A 15919-nucleotide genomic window follows, 5' to 3' on the forward strand; every position below is an offset into this window, starting at 1 on the left:
ATTTATTACCCCCTGTCTGCATGTATATGTATGGGTTAACGTCTGCCTGTCCATCTCCTGGTATCTTGTTGCTGGGTCTACCAAACTTATTCCACATTTGGTTGACAACATTGGTGGATGGTGCACAAACTGTTTGATGTCCAGGTGCATGTCCATTACTTATAATTGTAGTCTCGCTATCTCTTGCAACTGTGCTTACATAGGCAAGAGACATCTAATGTATTGTACAGTTTTTTTTTTGTTTTTTTTTTTTCATTTTAAATCTTAAAAAAGTATTTACATGTATTGTTTCAGGTTGCAGACATGTGTCTACAAGATGTACATATACCATAGCTACTATATCACAACATCTGGACATCATGCGGCCTTCAGAAGGTTAAGGTCATCTCTAGGTCAAGGTCAACCACAGGTGTAGGTCATAAGGGATCATCCAATCAGAAGACAGCAGTGGTGTGGGTGAGGCTGCGGAGGCACCCCCTTGAGCTGGGAGAAGTATGGTAGCAATGTTCAGGATTCGCTTTCCTCCTCGGCGCATTGGTCTGCTGATTCTGCTAGTGGGGTTCATGTGGGGGGTGACCTTCCTGAATGTGACATATATGAACAACTACAGTGTCACACCTGAAAGTGAAAAACTCAAGGTATGTTGTAAAAAAAATACTTTCTCATTTCAGTGTAAACCCAGGGTGCTGCACATGTACAAAGGATTTGTACACAGCATTGAAAACCTCAAAATGCCTTCAGTTTGAAAATCTAATTTCTAAGCCTTGGAAAGCCTGGAAAATCATGGGTTTTTAACTGGACCTGGAAAAACCTGAGCTACTGTCTGTAATATGCTGACATTCTGTTGGAGAAAACTTTAAAATTGCTTAGTATGCTGGGTTTTTTATGTAAAGGACAGACTTCAATTAAGGTAATTTTACATGGATTTAAGGGTCCGTGTGTGTAGAATGTTTGTATTTAAGTAGCCTTTAAGGCATGAATTTGGCCTGTAAAAGACCTGGATAAAGCCTGGAAATTTGACATCTTTGACCTTTACGACCCTTGTGAACATGTAACCTTCATGAAAGATAAAGTCACATGTTAAAATCACATTATAGAATTCTTGAATGTGAATTCAAGTCCAGCGCATCCTATCGGGTTGTAAAGGTCTGCAAGCAACTTGTGGATTGTCTTGGGTTTTCCTCAGGTTCTGCTCGGTTTCCTTGCACCATAATGCTGACTGCCGTCGTATAGGAAAATATTCTTGAGTATAGCGGTAAACAGCAATCAAATATTTAAATAAATAAATAAACTAGAACTGCCTGCAGTTTATAAATAGTAGTATGTGATTCTCAGACTAGCAAACACTTTTTTGCTTCAGAATGAAATTATAAATCTGAGTGAGCAGTACGTCAAGGCTTTAGCCCGGGAGAATGGAGAAGTTGTGGATGGGCCTTACGCCGGTCGTTTTACAGCATACGGTAAGTGTGGGCAAGTGCAGTGTAGATGTTTCAAATTGCATTGGTGGCAAATACGTAGAGCGTCAGCCACAAATTCGAGAAACCTCAAGATCAAACCTGGGTCGGGTCAGACCAAAGACTTTAAAAATGGTACTTGTTTCTGCTTCTGTTGACTCAGCTAGAAAATTTAGAGCAAGGAAACAGGACTGGTTTGCTTGGTGTCAGTATGATGTGACTTTGGTGGGGTGTCATGTCTGGTGTCTTTGGCATAATACGTCCGTGGTAGCAGCACTTTGCTACAAGAAAACACAACATATGTACACACACCTAATGACTCGTTTTGGCATGACTGAAACACATTGTTAAGTACGGCATAAACCCCAAGGCATACCTACGTGTTTAAGTGAGCTGTAGGTCAACGCTCTTTCCAGGGAGAATGGGTCCTCCACCTGTAAAGCGCTTGATTTCCAGTGCAGTTTGTGTGTACCATAAAAATATTGTTCTGCGTGGATGACCATATGTTGGCCAGCGTCATGTAAGTGGAATATTCTTGAGTACTTCGTAAAACACCAATCAAATAAATAAAAATATTCTGACAATGAAACTGTTTGACTAGCGAAATAATCTTTGTAAAACTGTGGGTATTATTTTTATACAACCCATAGATCTCCTGATTGTTTCAAAATATTGATTTCAGAGAAAGTTTCAGAATTCAGTTTCAGATGTCATGGATTATTTACAGATCTGAAGCGCACAATGGCTGTCCTTCTGGAATCAATTCTTCAGCGACTTCATCAGTTAGAGTTCAAGGTCAATGGTGTCATAAATGGGTCAATCAGCGTAGGCAACACAAGTCAGCAACTGGCCACCAAGAATCAAAATAGCCAGCATAAAATGGATGCAAAAGGTATAATATAAAAGATTTCCATGTAATTTTCATTTAATTTTCTAAAATTAAACTTTTGTTTAAAGTGTTTTAGAATACAAGACTTTATCGTGCACATTTTTACAAAAGACAAAATTAAAAGTAAGATAGAAAAAATGTACGATTTGGAAAGGTCTATAGCAAAAATTTTGTTGTGGTTAATAATTTTTTTTTTACTTTAAGTACTCTTCAGTTTTTATAATCAATAAGGTGTTTATCTTAAGGAAAAATTAAATAAAGTGCTACTCAAGCAGAAGTTCAACCAGAAGTGGACAAGTACATATTAGTGAGCCTTAAGCCTTGTCAAATTGTGCAACGCTCAATACACATGTACAACATTTAGCAGATAAAGGAGCTTAGCAGTTGTACAAGTCAATGTCCATTCTTGCGGAGATGTTCAGCATGTTTCCGGAGGGACTACATTTGCCCTTTTTCTGTCTGTCTGTCTGTCCGTCAGAAAATGGTTTTGTGGACTTTTTTTTATAACAGTTAATCCTGTTGAATTGAACTCATGTTGGCTTCCCCTCCGGCCGTACGTGGGAAGATCTGCCAGCAACCTGCGGATGGCTGTGGGTTTCTCTGCCCGATTTCCACCCACCATAATGCTGGCCGCCATCATATGAGTGAAATGTTCTTGAGTTCGGCATAAACCACCAATCATATAAATAAATAAAATGTTGGGTTGAAACTTGGTACATGGCCTTGCCATAAGCAGTTATAGATGAAGTTGAAGGATCAGGTCACACCATACATTTTTGATATAGCTTTGGACTTCAAATAGTTTTTGGAAAAAAATTCTGAATTCAACCGTGGTACATGATTCACCATGGCAAGTTGTACCGATCAGTTTAAAGCCGTGTGTCAGTTTGTTAATTTGCTGCAAAATTATGGGTTGTTTTCTGTCAAGGAGTTTGACACAGCTGTCATTCTAACAGCTCTAACCTGTTGAGGACATGTATTATAAATGCAATACTGCCAGGATGACTGACCTGTTGGGGACATGTATTATAAATACAATACTGCCAGGATGACTGACCTGTTGGGAACATGCATTATAAATGCAATACTGCCAGGATGCCTGACCTGTTGGGGACATGTATTATAAATGCAATACTGCCAGGATGCCTGACCTGTTGGGGACATGTATTATAAATGCAATACTGCCAGGATGCCTGACCTGTTGGGGACATGTATTATAAATGCAATACTGCCAGGATGACTGACCTGTTGGGGAGATGTATTATACTATACAAAAAACTATTACTTCAAATAGTTTTTGGAAAAAAATTCTGAATTCAACCGTGGTACATGATTCACCATGGCAAGTTGTACCGATCAGTTTAAAGCCGTGTGTCAGTTTGTTAATTTGCTGCAAAATTATGGGTTGTTTTCTGTCAAGGAGTTTGACACAGCTGTCATTCTAACAGCTCTAACCTGTTGAGGACATGTATTATAAATGCAATACTGCCAGGATGACTGACCTGTTGGGGACATGTATTATAAATACAATACTGCCAGGATGACTGACCTGTTGGGGAGATGTATTATAAATGCAGTACTGCCAGGATGACTGACCTGTTGGGGAGATGTATTATAAATGCAGTACTGCCAGGATGACTGACCTGTTGGGGAGATGTATTATAAATGCAGTACTGCCAGGATGACTGACCTGTTGGGGACATGTATTATAAATGCAATACTGCCAGGATGACTGACCTGTTGGGGACATGTTTTATAAATACAATACTGCCAGGATGACTGACCTGTTGGGGACATGTATTATAAATGCAGTACTACCAGGATGCCTGACCTGTTGGGGAGATGTATTATAAATGCAATACTGCCAGGATGCCTGACCTGTTGGGAACATGTATTATAAATGCAATACTGCCAGGATGACTGACCTGTTGGGGACATGTATTATAAATGCAATACTGCCAGGATGACTGACCTGTTGGGGACATGTATTATAAATGCAATACTGCCAGGATGACTGACCTGTTGGGGACATGTATTATAAATGCAATACTGCCAGGATGACTGACCTGTTGGGGACATGTATTATAAATGCAGTACTGCCAGGATGCCTGACCTGTTGGGGAGATGTATTATAAATGCAATACTGCCAGGATGCCTGACCTGTTGGGGAGATGTATTATAAATACAATACTGCCAGGATGCCTGACCTGTTGGGGACATGTATTATAAATGCAATACTGCCAGGATGACTGACCTGTTGGGGACATGTATTATAAATGCAATACTGCCAGGATGACTGACCTGTTGGGGACATGTATTATAAATACAATACTGCCAGGATGACTGACCTGTTGGGAACATGCATGATAAATGCAATACTGCCAGGATGACTGACCTGTTGGGGACATGTATTATAAATACAATACTGCCAGGATGACTGACCTGTTGGGAACATGCATTATAAATGCAATACTGCCAGGATGCCTGACCTGTTGGGGACATGTATTATAAATGCAATACTGCCAGGATGCCTGACCTGTTGGGGACATGTATTATAAATGCAATACTGCCAGGATGCCTGACCTGTTGGGGACATGTATTATAAATGCAATACTGCCAGGATGACTGACCTGTTGGGGAGATGTATTATAAATACAATACTGCCAGGATGCCTGACCTGTTGGGGACATGTATTATAAATACAATACTGCCAGGATGACTGACCTGTTGGGGAGATGTATTATAAATGCAATACTGCCAGGATGACTGACCTGTTGGGGACATGTATTATAAATGCAATACTGTCAGGATGACTGACCTGTTGGGGAGATGTATTATAAATGCAGTACTGCCAGGATGACTGACCTGTTGGGGAGATGTATTATAAATGCAATACTGCCAGGATGACTGACCTGTTGGGGAGATGTATTATAAATGCAATACTGCCAGGATGACTGACCTGTTGGGGACATGTATTATAAATACAATACTGCCAGGATGACTGACCTGTTGGGAACATGCATGATAAATGCAATACTGCCAGGATGACTGACCTGTTGGGGACATGTATTATAAATACAATACTGCCAGGATGACTGACCTGTTGGGAACATGCATTATAAATGCAATACTGCCAGGATGCCTGACCTGTTGGGGACATGTATTATAAATGCAATACTGCCAGGATGACTGACCTGTTGGGGACATGTATTATAAATGCAATACTGCCAGGATGACTGACCTGTTGGGGACATGTATTATAAATGCAATACTGCCAGGATGACTGACCTGTTGGGGAGATGTATTATAAATACAATACTGCCAGGATGCCTGACCTGTTGGGGACATGTATTATAAATACAATACTGCCAGGATGACTGACCTGTTGGGGAGATGTATTATAAATGCAGTACTGCCAGGATGCCTGACCTGTTGGGGAGATGTATTATAAATGCAATACTGCCAGGATGCCTGACCTGTTGGGGAGATGTATTATAAATACAATACTGCCAGGATGCCTGACCTGTTGGGGACATGTATTATAAATGCAATACTGCCAGGATGACTGACCTGTTGGGGACATGTATTATAAATGCAATACTGCCAGGATGACTGACCTGTTGGGGACATGTATTATAAATACAATACTGCCAGGATGACTGACCTGTTGGGAACATGCATGATAAATGCAATACTGCCAGGATGACTGACCTGTTGGGGACATGTATTATAAATACAATACTGCCAGGATGACTGACCTGTTGGGGAGATGTATTATAAATGCAGTACTGCCAGGATGACTGACCTGTTGGGGACATGTATTATAAATGCAATACTGCCAGGATGCCTGACCTGTTGGGGACATGTATTATAAATGCAATACTGCCAGGATGACTGACCTGTTGGGGACATGTATTATAAATGCAGTACTGCCAGGATGCCTGACCTGTTGGGAACATGCATTATAAATGCAATACTGCCAGGATGCCTGACCTGTTGGGGACATGTATTATAAATGCAATACTGCCAGGATGCCTGACCTGTTGGGAACATGTATTATAAATGCAATACTGCCAGGATGACTGACCTGTTGGGGACATGTATTATAAATGCAATACGGCCAGGATGCCTGACCTGTTGGGGACATGTATTATAAATGCAATACTGCCAGGATGACTGACCTGTTGGGGACATGTATTATAAATGCAGTACTGCTAGGATGCCTGACCTGTTGGGGACATGTATTATAAATGCAATACTGCCAGGATGACTGACCTGTTGGGGACATGTATTATAAATACAATACTGCCAGGATGACTGACCTGTTATAAATGCAATACTGCCAGGATGCCTGACCTGTTAGGAATATGCATGATAAATGCAATACTGCCAGGATGCCTGACCTGTTGGGGACATGTATTATAAATGCAATACTGCCAGAATTCCTGACCTGTTGGGAACATGCATGATAAATGCAATACTGCCAGGATGCCTGACCTGTTGGGGACATGTATTATAAATGCAATACTGCCAGGATGCCTGACCTGTTGGGCACATGTATTATAAATGCAATACTGCCAGGATGCCTGACCTCTTGGGGACATGTATTATAAATACAATACTGCCAGAAAGTCTGACCTGTTGGGAACACGCATTATAAATGCAATACTGCCAGAATGTCTGACCTGTTGGGGGACATGTATTATAAATGCAATACTGCCAGGATGGCTGACCTGTTGGGGACATGCATTAAAACTGCAATACTGCCAGAAAGTCTGACCTGTTGGGAACACGCATTATAAATGCAATACTGCCAGAATGTCTGACCTGTTGGGGACATGTATTATAAATGCAGTAGGGGCCTCCTTGGCTCAGTTGGTTAGCGCGCCAGTACAGCGTAATGACACAGGAGCCTCTCACCAATGCGGTCACGGTGAGTTCAAACCCAGCTCACACTGGCTTCCTCTCCAGCTGTAAGTGGGAAGGTCTTCCAGCAACCTGCAGATGATCGTGGGTTTCCCCCGGCCTCTGCTCGTTTTCCTCCCAACTTAATGCTGGCCACCGTCGTATAGTGAAATGTTCCTGAGTAAGGCTTAAAACACCAATCAAATAAATAAATAGATATAAATGCAATACTGCCAGAATGCTTGTTATTCTCCATGGGCAATTACATCTGATCTTTTGTGACATTTTTTTCAACTGTTGTTTCAGATGTCATCATGGGGAAAGTAGAAAAGTGTGTCCTAACTCAGGAGGACAAACAGACTTTTCCAAATTGTGAGGGGAAGCTAATGGTAAGCAGATTTTATCATCGTATGGATGTATCCATTCATATATATAACTCTAGCCAGACTGAGCTCTACTCCACAGTTATCCTAGTTTGTCTCTAGTCTGCCGGTAGCTCACCGAAAGTGCACCTCTAGTGTGGTTTTAGCCAGTCATAGTTTATATGAAGAGAAACTCTATAGAAAGCACATTTTGTTACATGGTGATATTTCTGTATCGAGTTATCATATCACAATCCAGCCTGATTGTTTGTCTCTAGTCGCCAACATGCCGGTAGTGAATCCATAGAATGCTGATGATGTGGGAGAGGGTTATTAAAGGGCTGCCATAATGTGCTTATTTTGGTTTCAGTGGATGCGCTACATGTGGAAATCAGACCCGTGCTACGCTCAGTTGGGAGTCGATGGTACAGACTGCTCCTTCTTCATGTACCTGAGTGAGGTATGGAAGAGACATAACTCAAAGATTTACATGTAACTGTGGTGTTTTGTCAGGACTACACATCGAAGCAAATTGACAGCAGAATTATACTTACTATTTATTGTGTCATTTTTCTCAAAATAACTATTGCCTTTGTGAATTACGGGGAAAATTTGTGCCTTTTGCTTTACCTCACTTTATTCAAACTTCTTACAAGATTTTCCCTTTTTTCTTCAGAGGGCTCGAAATGATTTTGCAATATATTTAATACTTTTTTGTGTTATAGGGAAATAATTACACAGAAAATGGTTCGCCTGGCCTGTGCAGTTAACCATTTAGCATGAAACGCCCACAAAATACATGTTCAAATGGCACACAGTACTTTTGTTGTTTCACAGGTAGAAGGATGGTGTCCCAGAAAACCATGGCAGGGAAAACGGGCGAATGTTTCTCCTGAAGTCACGAATTATGTGAGTTAGCAAACAGCGCGGATTGATTTGCCCACAGCTCATATTTAGTTGACTGTAATTTCTCTAATAAACACAAAGGTGTTTATTCAAGCTTATTCTGATGGCATTATTCTGTGTACTCTGTTAAAATTCTACTTTTTGTGAAGCCCTGAAAATTGCTGATGCAACCAATGTTTGCAAAATGAAATTAAAATGGTGCATTAATCACACTGAAAGTAGTTCTTTCTTACGCGAAAAGGTTGAAGAATTAGCCTAAATCCTAAACGAATTCAACCGGTGAAGTATAACTAGATGCAGTTTGAAAACATAAATCATATGATGTTGAAAACTATTGAAAAATGTATTGCCTAGACAAATGAAATCATAAAGCAATCTGTCTAGTTCAGAGAACATTCACATGATATGCCAAAACATGTGCTGTGTCTGTGGTCAAATTTGTTGAGTATTTAGAATGGACGAATGAATGAATGCTTGTGGTTTTACACCGTGCTAAATAACAATTTTTTCAGTCATATGACATCGAGGAGTCTTGAGGTGTGTGTGTGTACAAGTACTGTGTCTTTTTGAAGCAGGACGAATCGATGACGCCAAGGTGCTGTCGCCACTGAAGTATCATGCCGAAGACACTAGACATGACACCACACCCATCCACATTGCACTGACACTGGCCCAAGCAATCATGTTTCCTTGCACCTCTCAGTGCTGAATGCCAAGCAAGGCAGCAGCAAGTACCTTTTTTTTTAACTCGCCTACACAATTGTAGGAATTGTGAGAGGAGGGGAAAGTGGTGGTGTCCGGTGAAGCTTTTTTTTTAGCTCCTGTATACTGAGCCCTCGTACATGGGTGGAAGGTTAAACTTATTCTTTTAGCTGCAGTACATGTGTATTGGGCTATCATACATGGATTGAAGGTTCAGCTTTTTCTTTTAGCTCCAGTACATGTGTATTGGGCTATCATACATAGGTTGAAGGTTAAACTTTTTCTTTTAGCTGCAGTACATGTGTATTGGGCTATCATACATGGATTGAAGGTTCAGCTTTTTCTTTTAGCTCCAGTACATGTGTATTGGGCTATCATACATGGGTTGAAGGTTAAACTTTTTCTTTTAGCTCCAGTACATGTGTATTAGGCTATCATACATGGATTGAAGGTTAAGCTTTTGCTTTTAGCTCCAGTACATGTGTATTGGGCTATCATACATGAATTGAAGGTTAAGCTTTTTCTTTTAGCTCCGGTACATGTGTATTGGTCTGTTATACATGGATTGAAGGTTAAGCTTTTTCTTTTAGCTCCAGTGCATGTGTATTGGGTTATCATACATGGATTGAAGGTTAAGGTTTTTCTTTTAGCTCCAGTACATGTGTATTGGGCTGTCATACATGGATTGAAGGTTAAGCTTCTTTTTTTCTTTTTTTTTTTTTGCTGCCTAGTTTAAGGTTTGGTGTGTAAATGCACATTCTCAGGATGGCAGGTTGAGCTTTTTTTTAAACTTCTATACATGTGTATTGGGCTATCATACATGAATTGAAGGTTAGGCTTTTTTTTATTTTTATTTTTATTTTTTTTTTTGTCTAGTTTTTTGACCTCCTGTATAATGGCAGTAATATGTGGATCATACAGCGGTAGAAAGTTATGTTTTGTTTTGTGTTATTTTTTGTATTAGTTTTCACCTACAAACATCTACAAACTGCTTACTGATGGAAGGTTGAACTGTTTTATTGGTTTTAGTTTGATAGGCTTTGTGAATTTTTTTTTTATTGATTTTAATTGATAGACTTTCAATTCAAAAATTTATCAGTTATATAAACTTCAATATGTTTTCTGTAGTAAATATGTTCCCCAGAAATTAAGCCTCCATGCAGAGCAACAATTTCTTTTATATAGGGTATCTGTGACTTTATGAATTATGAGATTTTTCGACTTCGCCAGATTTACCCTTTTTGTAATCAAGAAAAGTTTTGTGTAGGTGTTACCTTGGTGTATACCAATTTATGTGGTATACACAATATCTGTTGAAAGCTGTCCACATCTATATTAGTGCTAGGAGCCTATAACACTGGCTGGTGCATTAGTACTAGGAGCCTATGACACTGGCTGGTGCATTAGTACTAGGAGCCTATGACACTGGCTGGTGCATTAGTACTAGGAGTCTATGACACTGGCTGGTGCATTAGTACTAGGAGCCTATGACACTGGCTGGTGCATTAGTACTAGGAGTCTATGACACTGGCTGGTGCATTAGTACTAGGAGTTTATGACACTGGCTGGTGCATGTGTCTTCCTCTACTGTGATGGAATGTTTAAACCATAAACTCAGACAGTGACTGTTGTCAGCTGAGTATTTGCTCAGCCAGAATTGTTCACGGATTGCCACATGCAGTTCACAATTTGCATATCAAAGACCACTGCCTCAGTTTTGTGCATGAACTCCCCCCCAATGATGTCTTTACAACCACAACACTTTACAACTAATATCTTTGTTCTGATTCCATTGTCTAGTTGGTTGCTGTAGCAGGCAAGGTGGTGGGATTCTCTGAATGCCTTTTTATGTCTTTGGTATGACCCGACTCGGATTTGATCCCAGGGTCTTCCAACTTTGAGTTAAGGATTTAGGGAAGGTCGTAATGATAGAGAGGTCTGTAGAAGGATGATCAAGTTTTCTGTGTGTTCCAGGCCAAACATCGCTCAGATCTTAATGGCTTGATGAAACTTCTTGTGGACCCGAACGAGCGCAAAGGTTACGCGTTCATACGTCAGAGGATAACGCGAATGTGGCCAGAGTGGGTGAAAGGTATTCAGAGCCTGGCAAAAAAACCAGGGTTTGATACCCGCCCCATCAAAAAGGTAAGAATTTGACAGAGTTTGTGTCAGATCTGAACATAGAATACTGACATTCAAGAGTGTGTAAGTAGTAACTCAGTCACTTCCGTTTTTTAGAATCATTGCGACAAAAAAATTTAAGGGGCGTATCTTCAAAATGCTCTGCATGTAATGTACAGCACAATCACAAAAGGGGAAGTTTTCTGTTCATGTCTACAACATGCAAGTCTTTTGTTTTTTACTGTAAAATTTCATTCCTTTTGAAAATGAGGGTTTATGCTCATTGTTTTTGTTTTCAACTGGGATTGTCCAGCTTACAGCCATATCCTCACCACAATGGTATATTCAATTGAGAATAGTTTATGGTTCCCAGGGGGAAAAATACAAAATTTTAGATAATTATTACAATGTTGCTTTTTGCTGTAAAAGTTGTTTCTTTTATACAGGTGATTGTGCACTTGGGCTTGCTCACTAAACAGACTGGCTTCAAAATAGCTGAGATGCAGTTTAAAGGTTAGAAGTACCCCATGGTTTAATATATTGCCGATAGAAATTCCGATTTGTGTTTAACGCCATACTGAAGAAGACTTCACTTATTCAACGTCAGCCAGCATTATGTGGAGGGTGGGGGGGGGGGGGGGGGGGGGCGGGTAGAGTGCTGGGGATACCCACAGGGGAAACTCACGACTATCCGCTAAAAATAAGTGACTGTAATGGTATTATATGATTAAAAAAGGCTAATAGCAATATTAAACCCCACTATCACTAGCACAGCATAATGACTCAGGAGCCTGTGAGTTCAAGTCCAGCTCACATTGGTTTCCTCTCTGGCCGTACATGGGAAGGTCTGCCAGCAACCTGCTGATGGTCGTGGGTTTCCACCAGTTTCTTCCCACCATAATGCCGGTTGCCGTCGTATAAGTGATATATTCTTGATTACTATGTAAAACACCAATCAAATCAATAGATAAATCAAATATTTTGCCTAAAGAATGCTATGTTGTGTAAAAAATGTATTTTCAGAAGCAGGTAAAAGCCTGAAAATGATATTTTTGATGCCAACATTTGAGATAAGATATTAATTGAACTTCGCCAAGTTCTGATAACATATTTCCAGATAAGATATTAATTGAACTAAACAAAAAACTGTCAAGTGGCCCTTTAAGGTGGATGAAGTAATCAGAATCAGACTTCATGTGTTACTGGAAAAAAAGTTAAACTTTTGTGATATATAGTAATCATAGGCAGTTCTTGCTACTGGCCTGGAAAAGACTAAAAAGCCATTGAATTTGATTCCAGATACAGAAAGTTTAGGAATTTGATATCCTATCATGAAATCCCTCGTTTGTCTGTCACTTTCGTTTCTTCCACCAAAACCCAACCGCTTTGTATCGTTTGCTTCATTATGATTGAATTATTTCAACATTTATTATACATTAGGTGTGGTAATGCTCGTATAATAATGGAGAAATATTGAGTCGAAATATAGCCATGGGTTTTGAGTTCTTTGTGTATTGCGTAAAATCGATCAGTAGCAGTACCCTAATTTCTCAACCCTGTCAACTGCCACTGCAACCAATATTTTGAAACATTCTGAAAGAAGTCTGGGGTGTAGAGAAATAGTATGTAGCACACTTTTATGAAGTTTGCATTTTTAATGACACATACAAATCTATTTTACGATCATTTTCATAATAATTATATATGCATGAATATCACTGAAAAAAGTGCTTTAGCGTTTGACAAGGTTGAAAATTTGTGACATGTAGTTTTCTGTATACGTCATTCGGCAGAAAAATCCTTGTGATTGCATTTAAATAAACATCAGATTTAAATAAATACATAAATCAGTACATCTATATTTTTTGTTGTTGTTGTTGTACAGGAGGCCCTTTAGGTGAACTGGTTCAGTGGAGTGACCTGATAGCCACTCTGTACCTGCTGGGACACCAGTTGACCATCACCAGTGAGGTGGAACAGCTTAGTGGGTGAGTTGTCTCCCTTAGTTGTTAAGTCTCTTCTCTCATGGCAGTGTGGTCATTTCTTACTTGTTATTTTGTTTTACATATTACCGTATAATTTTGGTGAACAACCTGACTCTGAGAATGTGCTGCAGTATTAATTATTTCATCATGAACATTTAATTAAAAGTGTATTAGCTAACACTGGTATTTAGTCATGTTTTATATTTAAATTTTTAGCCAAACTTGGCAGCCAGTGCAGTTCTCCAGAGACAAAGTGTAACATCAGCAATTTTAGTTTATATTTAATATAATGTTGTACAATTTTTTTTTTAAGCTAAGTACAAAATTGAAGACTTGGCTCAAAGTTAAATCTGGAATTAAGTCTTAAACTAGTTTTGGGCTGAGTGGTTGATCTACTGACTCACAGTCAGGGGACCAAGGTTCAATCCTGGGAATACTTACGCCCAAATTGTTAATCTGGGCACTTCCTAATTTGGTGCTCAGCATTAGAGCATGGGTCAAGTACTTTTTGTGTCGTTACTTCATATTGCAACGAGAGCACATTCAAAAGAGGAAGCCATGAACGGTTTTTGACATGATCTCATGAACAATTCAAACTTAAAGGAAAACATTTTTAAAAGCAGTTAAAACCAGTACCCTGTGACTTGAGCATGTGGTTTATTGAGAAGGGATAGGCCAAATAATCTTCAGTGTGGCATCATTGTGCTGTGACTGGCTGGGACTCTTTGTCTCATAAGGATATCAAAAATAGAACAGAGCTAAGCCCACGGTTTTAAAAAAATTATAATGAATAGCATTATTAAATCCCTTTAAGTGAAAAGCCCTCAAAAACAAACTCCTCAGCAGTTTTCCTAACATTGTTCTGATGTGACGTGATGATATTCCTTAGTTATGTTGGAATGATGTCATGAGTGTTTGAAAGTATGACATCATTTGTGGCTATACGTACGTGGTGGGTCATGTCAAGTGTTCTTGCGTGACGTCACAGCAGGCAAAATTGGAAACGACAGAAAACTTCTGTTTCCGTATTACCTTCCCAAATCAACAACAGGGGTTTTAATACAATGTGTTTTTTTTGTTACAATGTACAATCATCATTGGTTCCATTGCTCAGGAAAGACCTCATTAGAATCTAGAGTTTTAAATGCATTTTATTGGATTGAAAAATATTGTAAAAAAAATAAGTTAAACCGTTTTTGTGGACAATATTTAATGGTCTTTCATCTGACATGTTAGTCATACTAGTGTGTTTCTTTTCCTTTAAGTATTTATCAAAACCATGAAGTTTGAAGAATTATAATAAATGTTTCCTGTGTGTATGTTATAACTTTTCCCTGTACTTATGAGCATTTCTTATTATTTTCTCCCAGAATTCTGTCTAAGTTGCCGTCAGCGGGAGCGCCTTGTCAGAATCGTAAAGACCTGCCCATTGACCTGATGTACACAGACATTGTCGGGCTGCGGCAGTTCCGTAAGAAGGTTCAGGGAGGATACGCCAAGTTCAGGTAAGGGGCGAAGCAAGACATGTACATGCGTGTTACTATGCAGGGAGGTATCAAGGCATAAGGGGTAAGGCATGAAGCAAGTGTTACGACCCAAACTGTCTGTATTATAAAGAGATGGCTTGTTCGAAATACATGACAGTTTAGCCGCACAAAAGAGTAACCAAAACCAGCAGATTTTATTTTACAACAATTTATTAGCTTAACAAGAACAGATAAAAAGACTTATACAAATACTAAAGTGCTTAAGTTTAACAAGAAAGGATAGCAGTATCTATACAAATACTAAAGTACTTACGGCCTCAAGTCCAAACGGACGCATATATTCCACAATATATATATCACACAGGCATAAATGCTCAGAGGCAAATTCACAAGAGGGAAAATCCACAGTATAACTGAGTGTATGACGAAATATGCACAAAATTCCACAGACAGGGTCCGTGTACTAATAGGCACTGTGTATACAAGAGCACAGATTAAACATACAAGTTCAGACTGAACAAGTGCTTGGTGGAGATAGGATATAACAAAGCCAGAGGCTATAGAGACACCAAAATTCAGCACAAAAGGCCTACTAAAGTAATACACAGCAAAAGCATCCAAGCTCTCAATAATTCTCCTTTCTCTCTGTTCTCTGTTCTCCCCCTGTTTGACCTGCTTTCATAGGTCTTATATAGCTTGGTGGAATTGTCTAGAATAAGAAAATTCCTGAACACTTGATGTAAACAAACAGGCACCGAACTGCACGCATTCTGGAATGTTCTAAGGTAGAGGCAGACAGCAGGTGCTGAACTCAGCATATGTAAACAGTGGCAAGCTATATTTAGAAACTGACGGCAGTCGTGCACATAACACAAGTTACATACATGTATGTGTTTATACAGGTCATAGAGCATCACACAAGGAGAGTTGGCTAATTTCAGTTATTTATTTGTTTATTAGATTGGTGTTTTACACCATTCGCAAGAATGTTTTACTTATACACCGGCGGCCAGTGTTATGATGGGAGGAAACCCACAACCATCCGCAGGTTGCTAGAAGACCTTTCAGTACAGGCAAAAAGGAGGCCAGCATGACTTGGACTTGAACT

The 15919-nt window shown here is 39.5% G+C and overlaps 1 protein-coding gene across 2 annotated transcripts in view; it reads left to right on the forward strand.

Moving 5' to 3' along the window:
* LOC135464600 (alpha-1,6-mannosylglycoprotein 6-beta-N-acetylglucosaminyltransferase A-like) overlaps window positions 1-15919 on the forward strand; it is a 52284-nt gene that overhangs the window by 23796 nt on the left and 12569 nt on the right. For both annotated transcript variants that reach the window (XM_064742042.1, XM_064742043.1), the window contains exons 2-11: window positions 295-638; window positions 1361-1460; window positions 2182-2346; window positions 7555-7637; window positions 7981-8070; window positions 8448-8519; window positions 11193-11363; window positions 11786-11852; window positions 13225-13327; window positions 14695-14829. In XM_064742042.1, the coding sequence (XP_064598112.1) occupies window positions 495-638; window positions 1361-1460; window positions 2182-2346; window positions 7555-7637; window positions 7981-8070; window positions 8448-8519; window positions 11193-11363; window positions 11786-11852; window positions 13225-13327; window positions 14695-14829 (1130 nt within the window). In that variant the 5' untranslated portion in view covers window positions 295-494. The remainder of the gene's footprint in view (window positions 1-294; window positions 639-1360; window positions 1461-2181; window positions 2347-7554; window positions 7638-7980; window positions 8071-8447; window positions 8520-11192; window positions 11364-11785; window positions 11853-13224; window positions 13328-14694; window positions 14830-15919) is intronic.

Source organism: Liolophura sinensis, chromosome 4 (assembly GCF_032854445.1).
Source record: "Liolophura sinensis isolate JHLJ2023 chromosome 4, CUHK_Ljap_v2, whole genome shotgun sequence".
Lineage (NCBI taxonomy): Eukaryota > Metazoa > Mollusca > Polyplacophora > Chitonida > Chitonidae > Liolophura > Liolophura sinensis.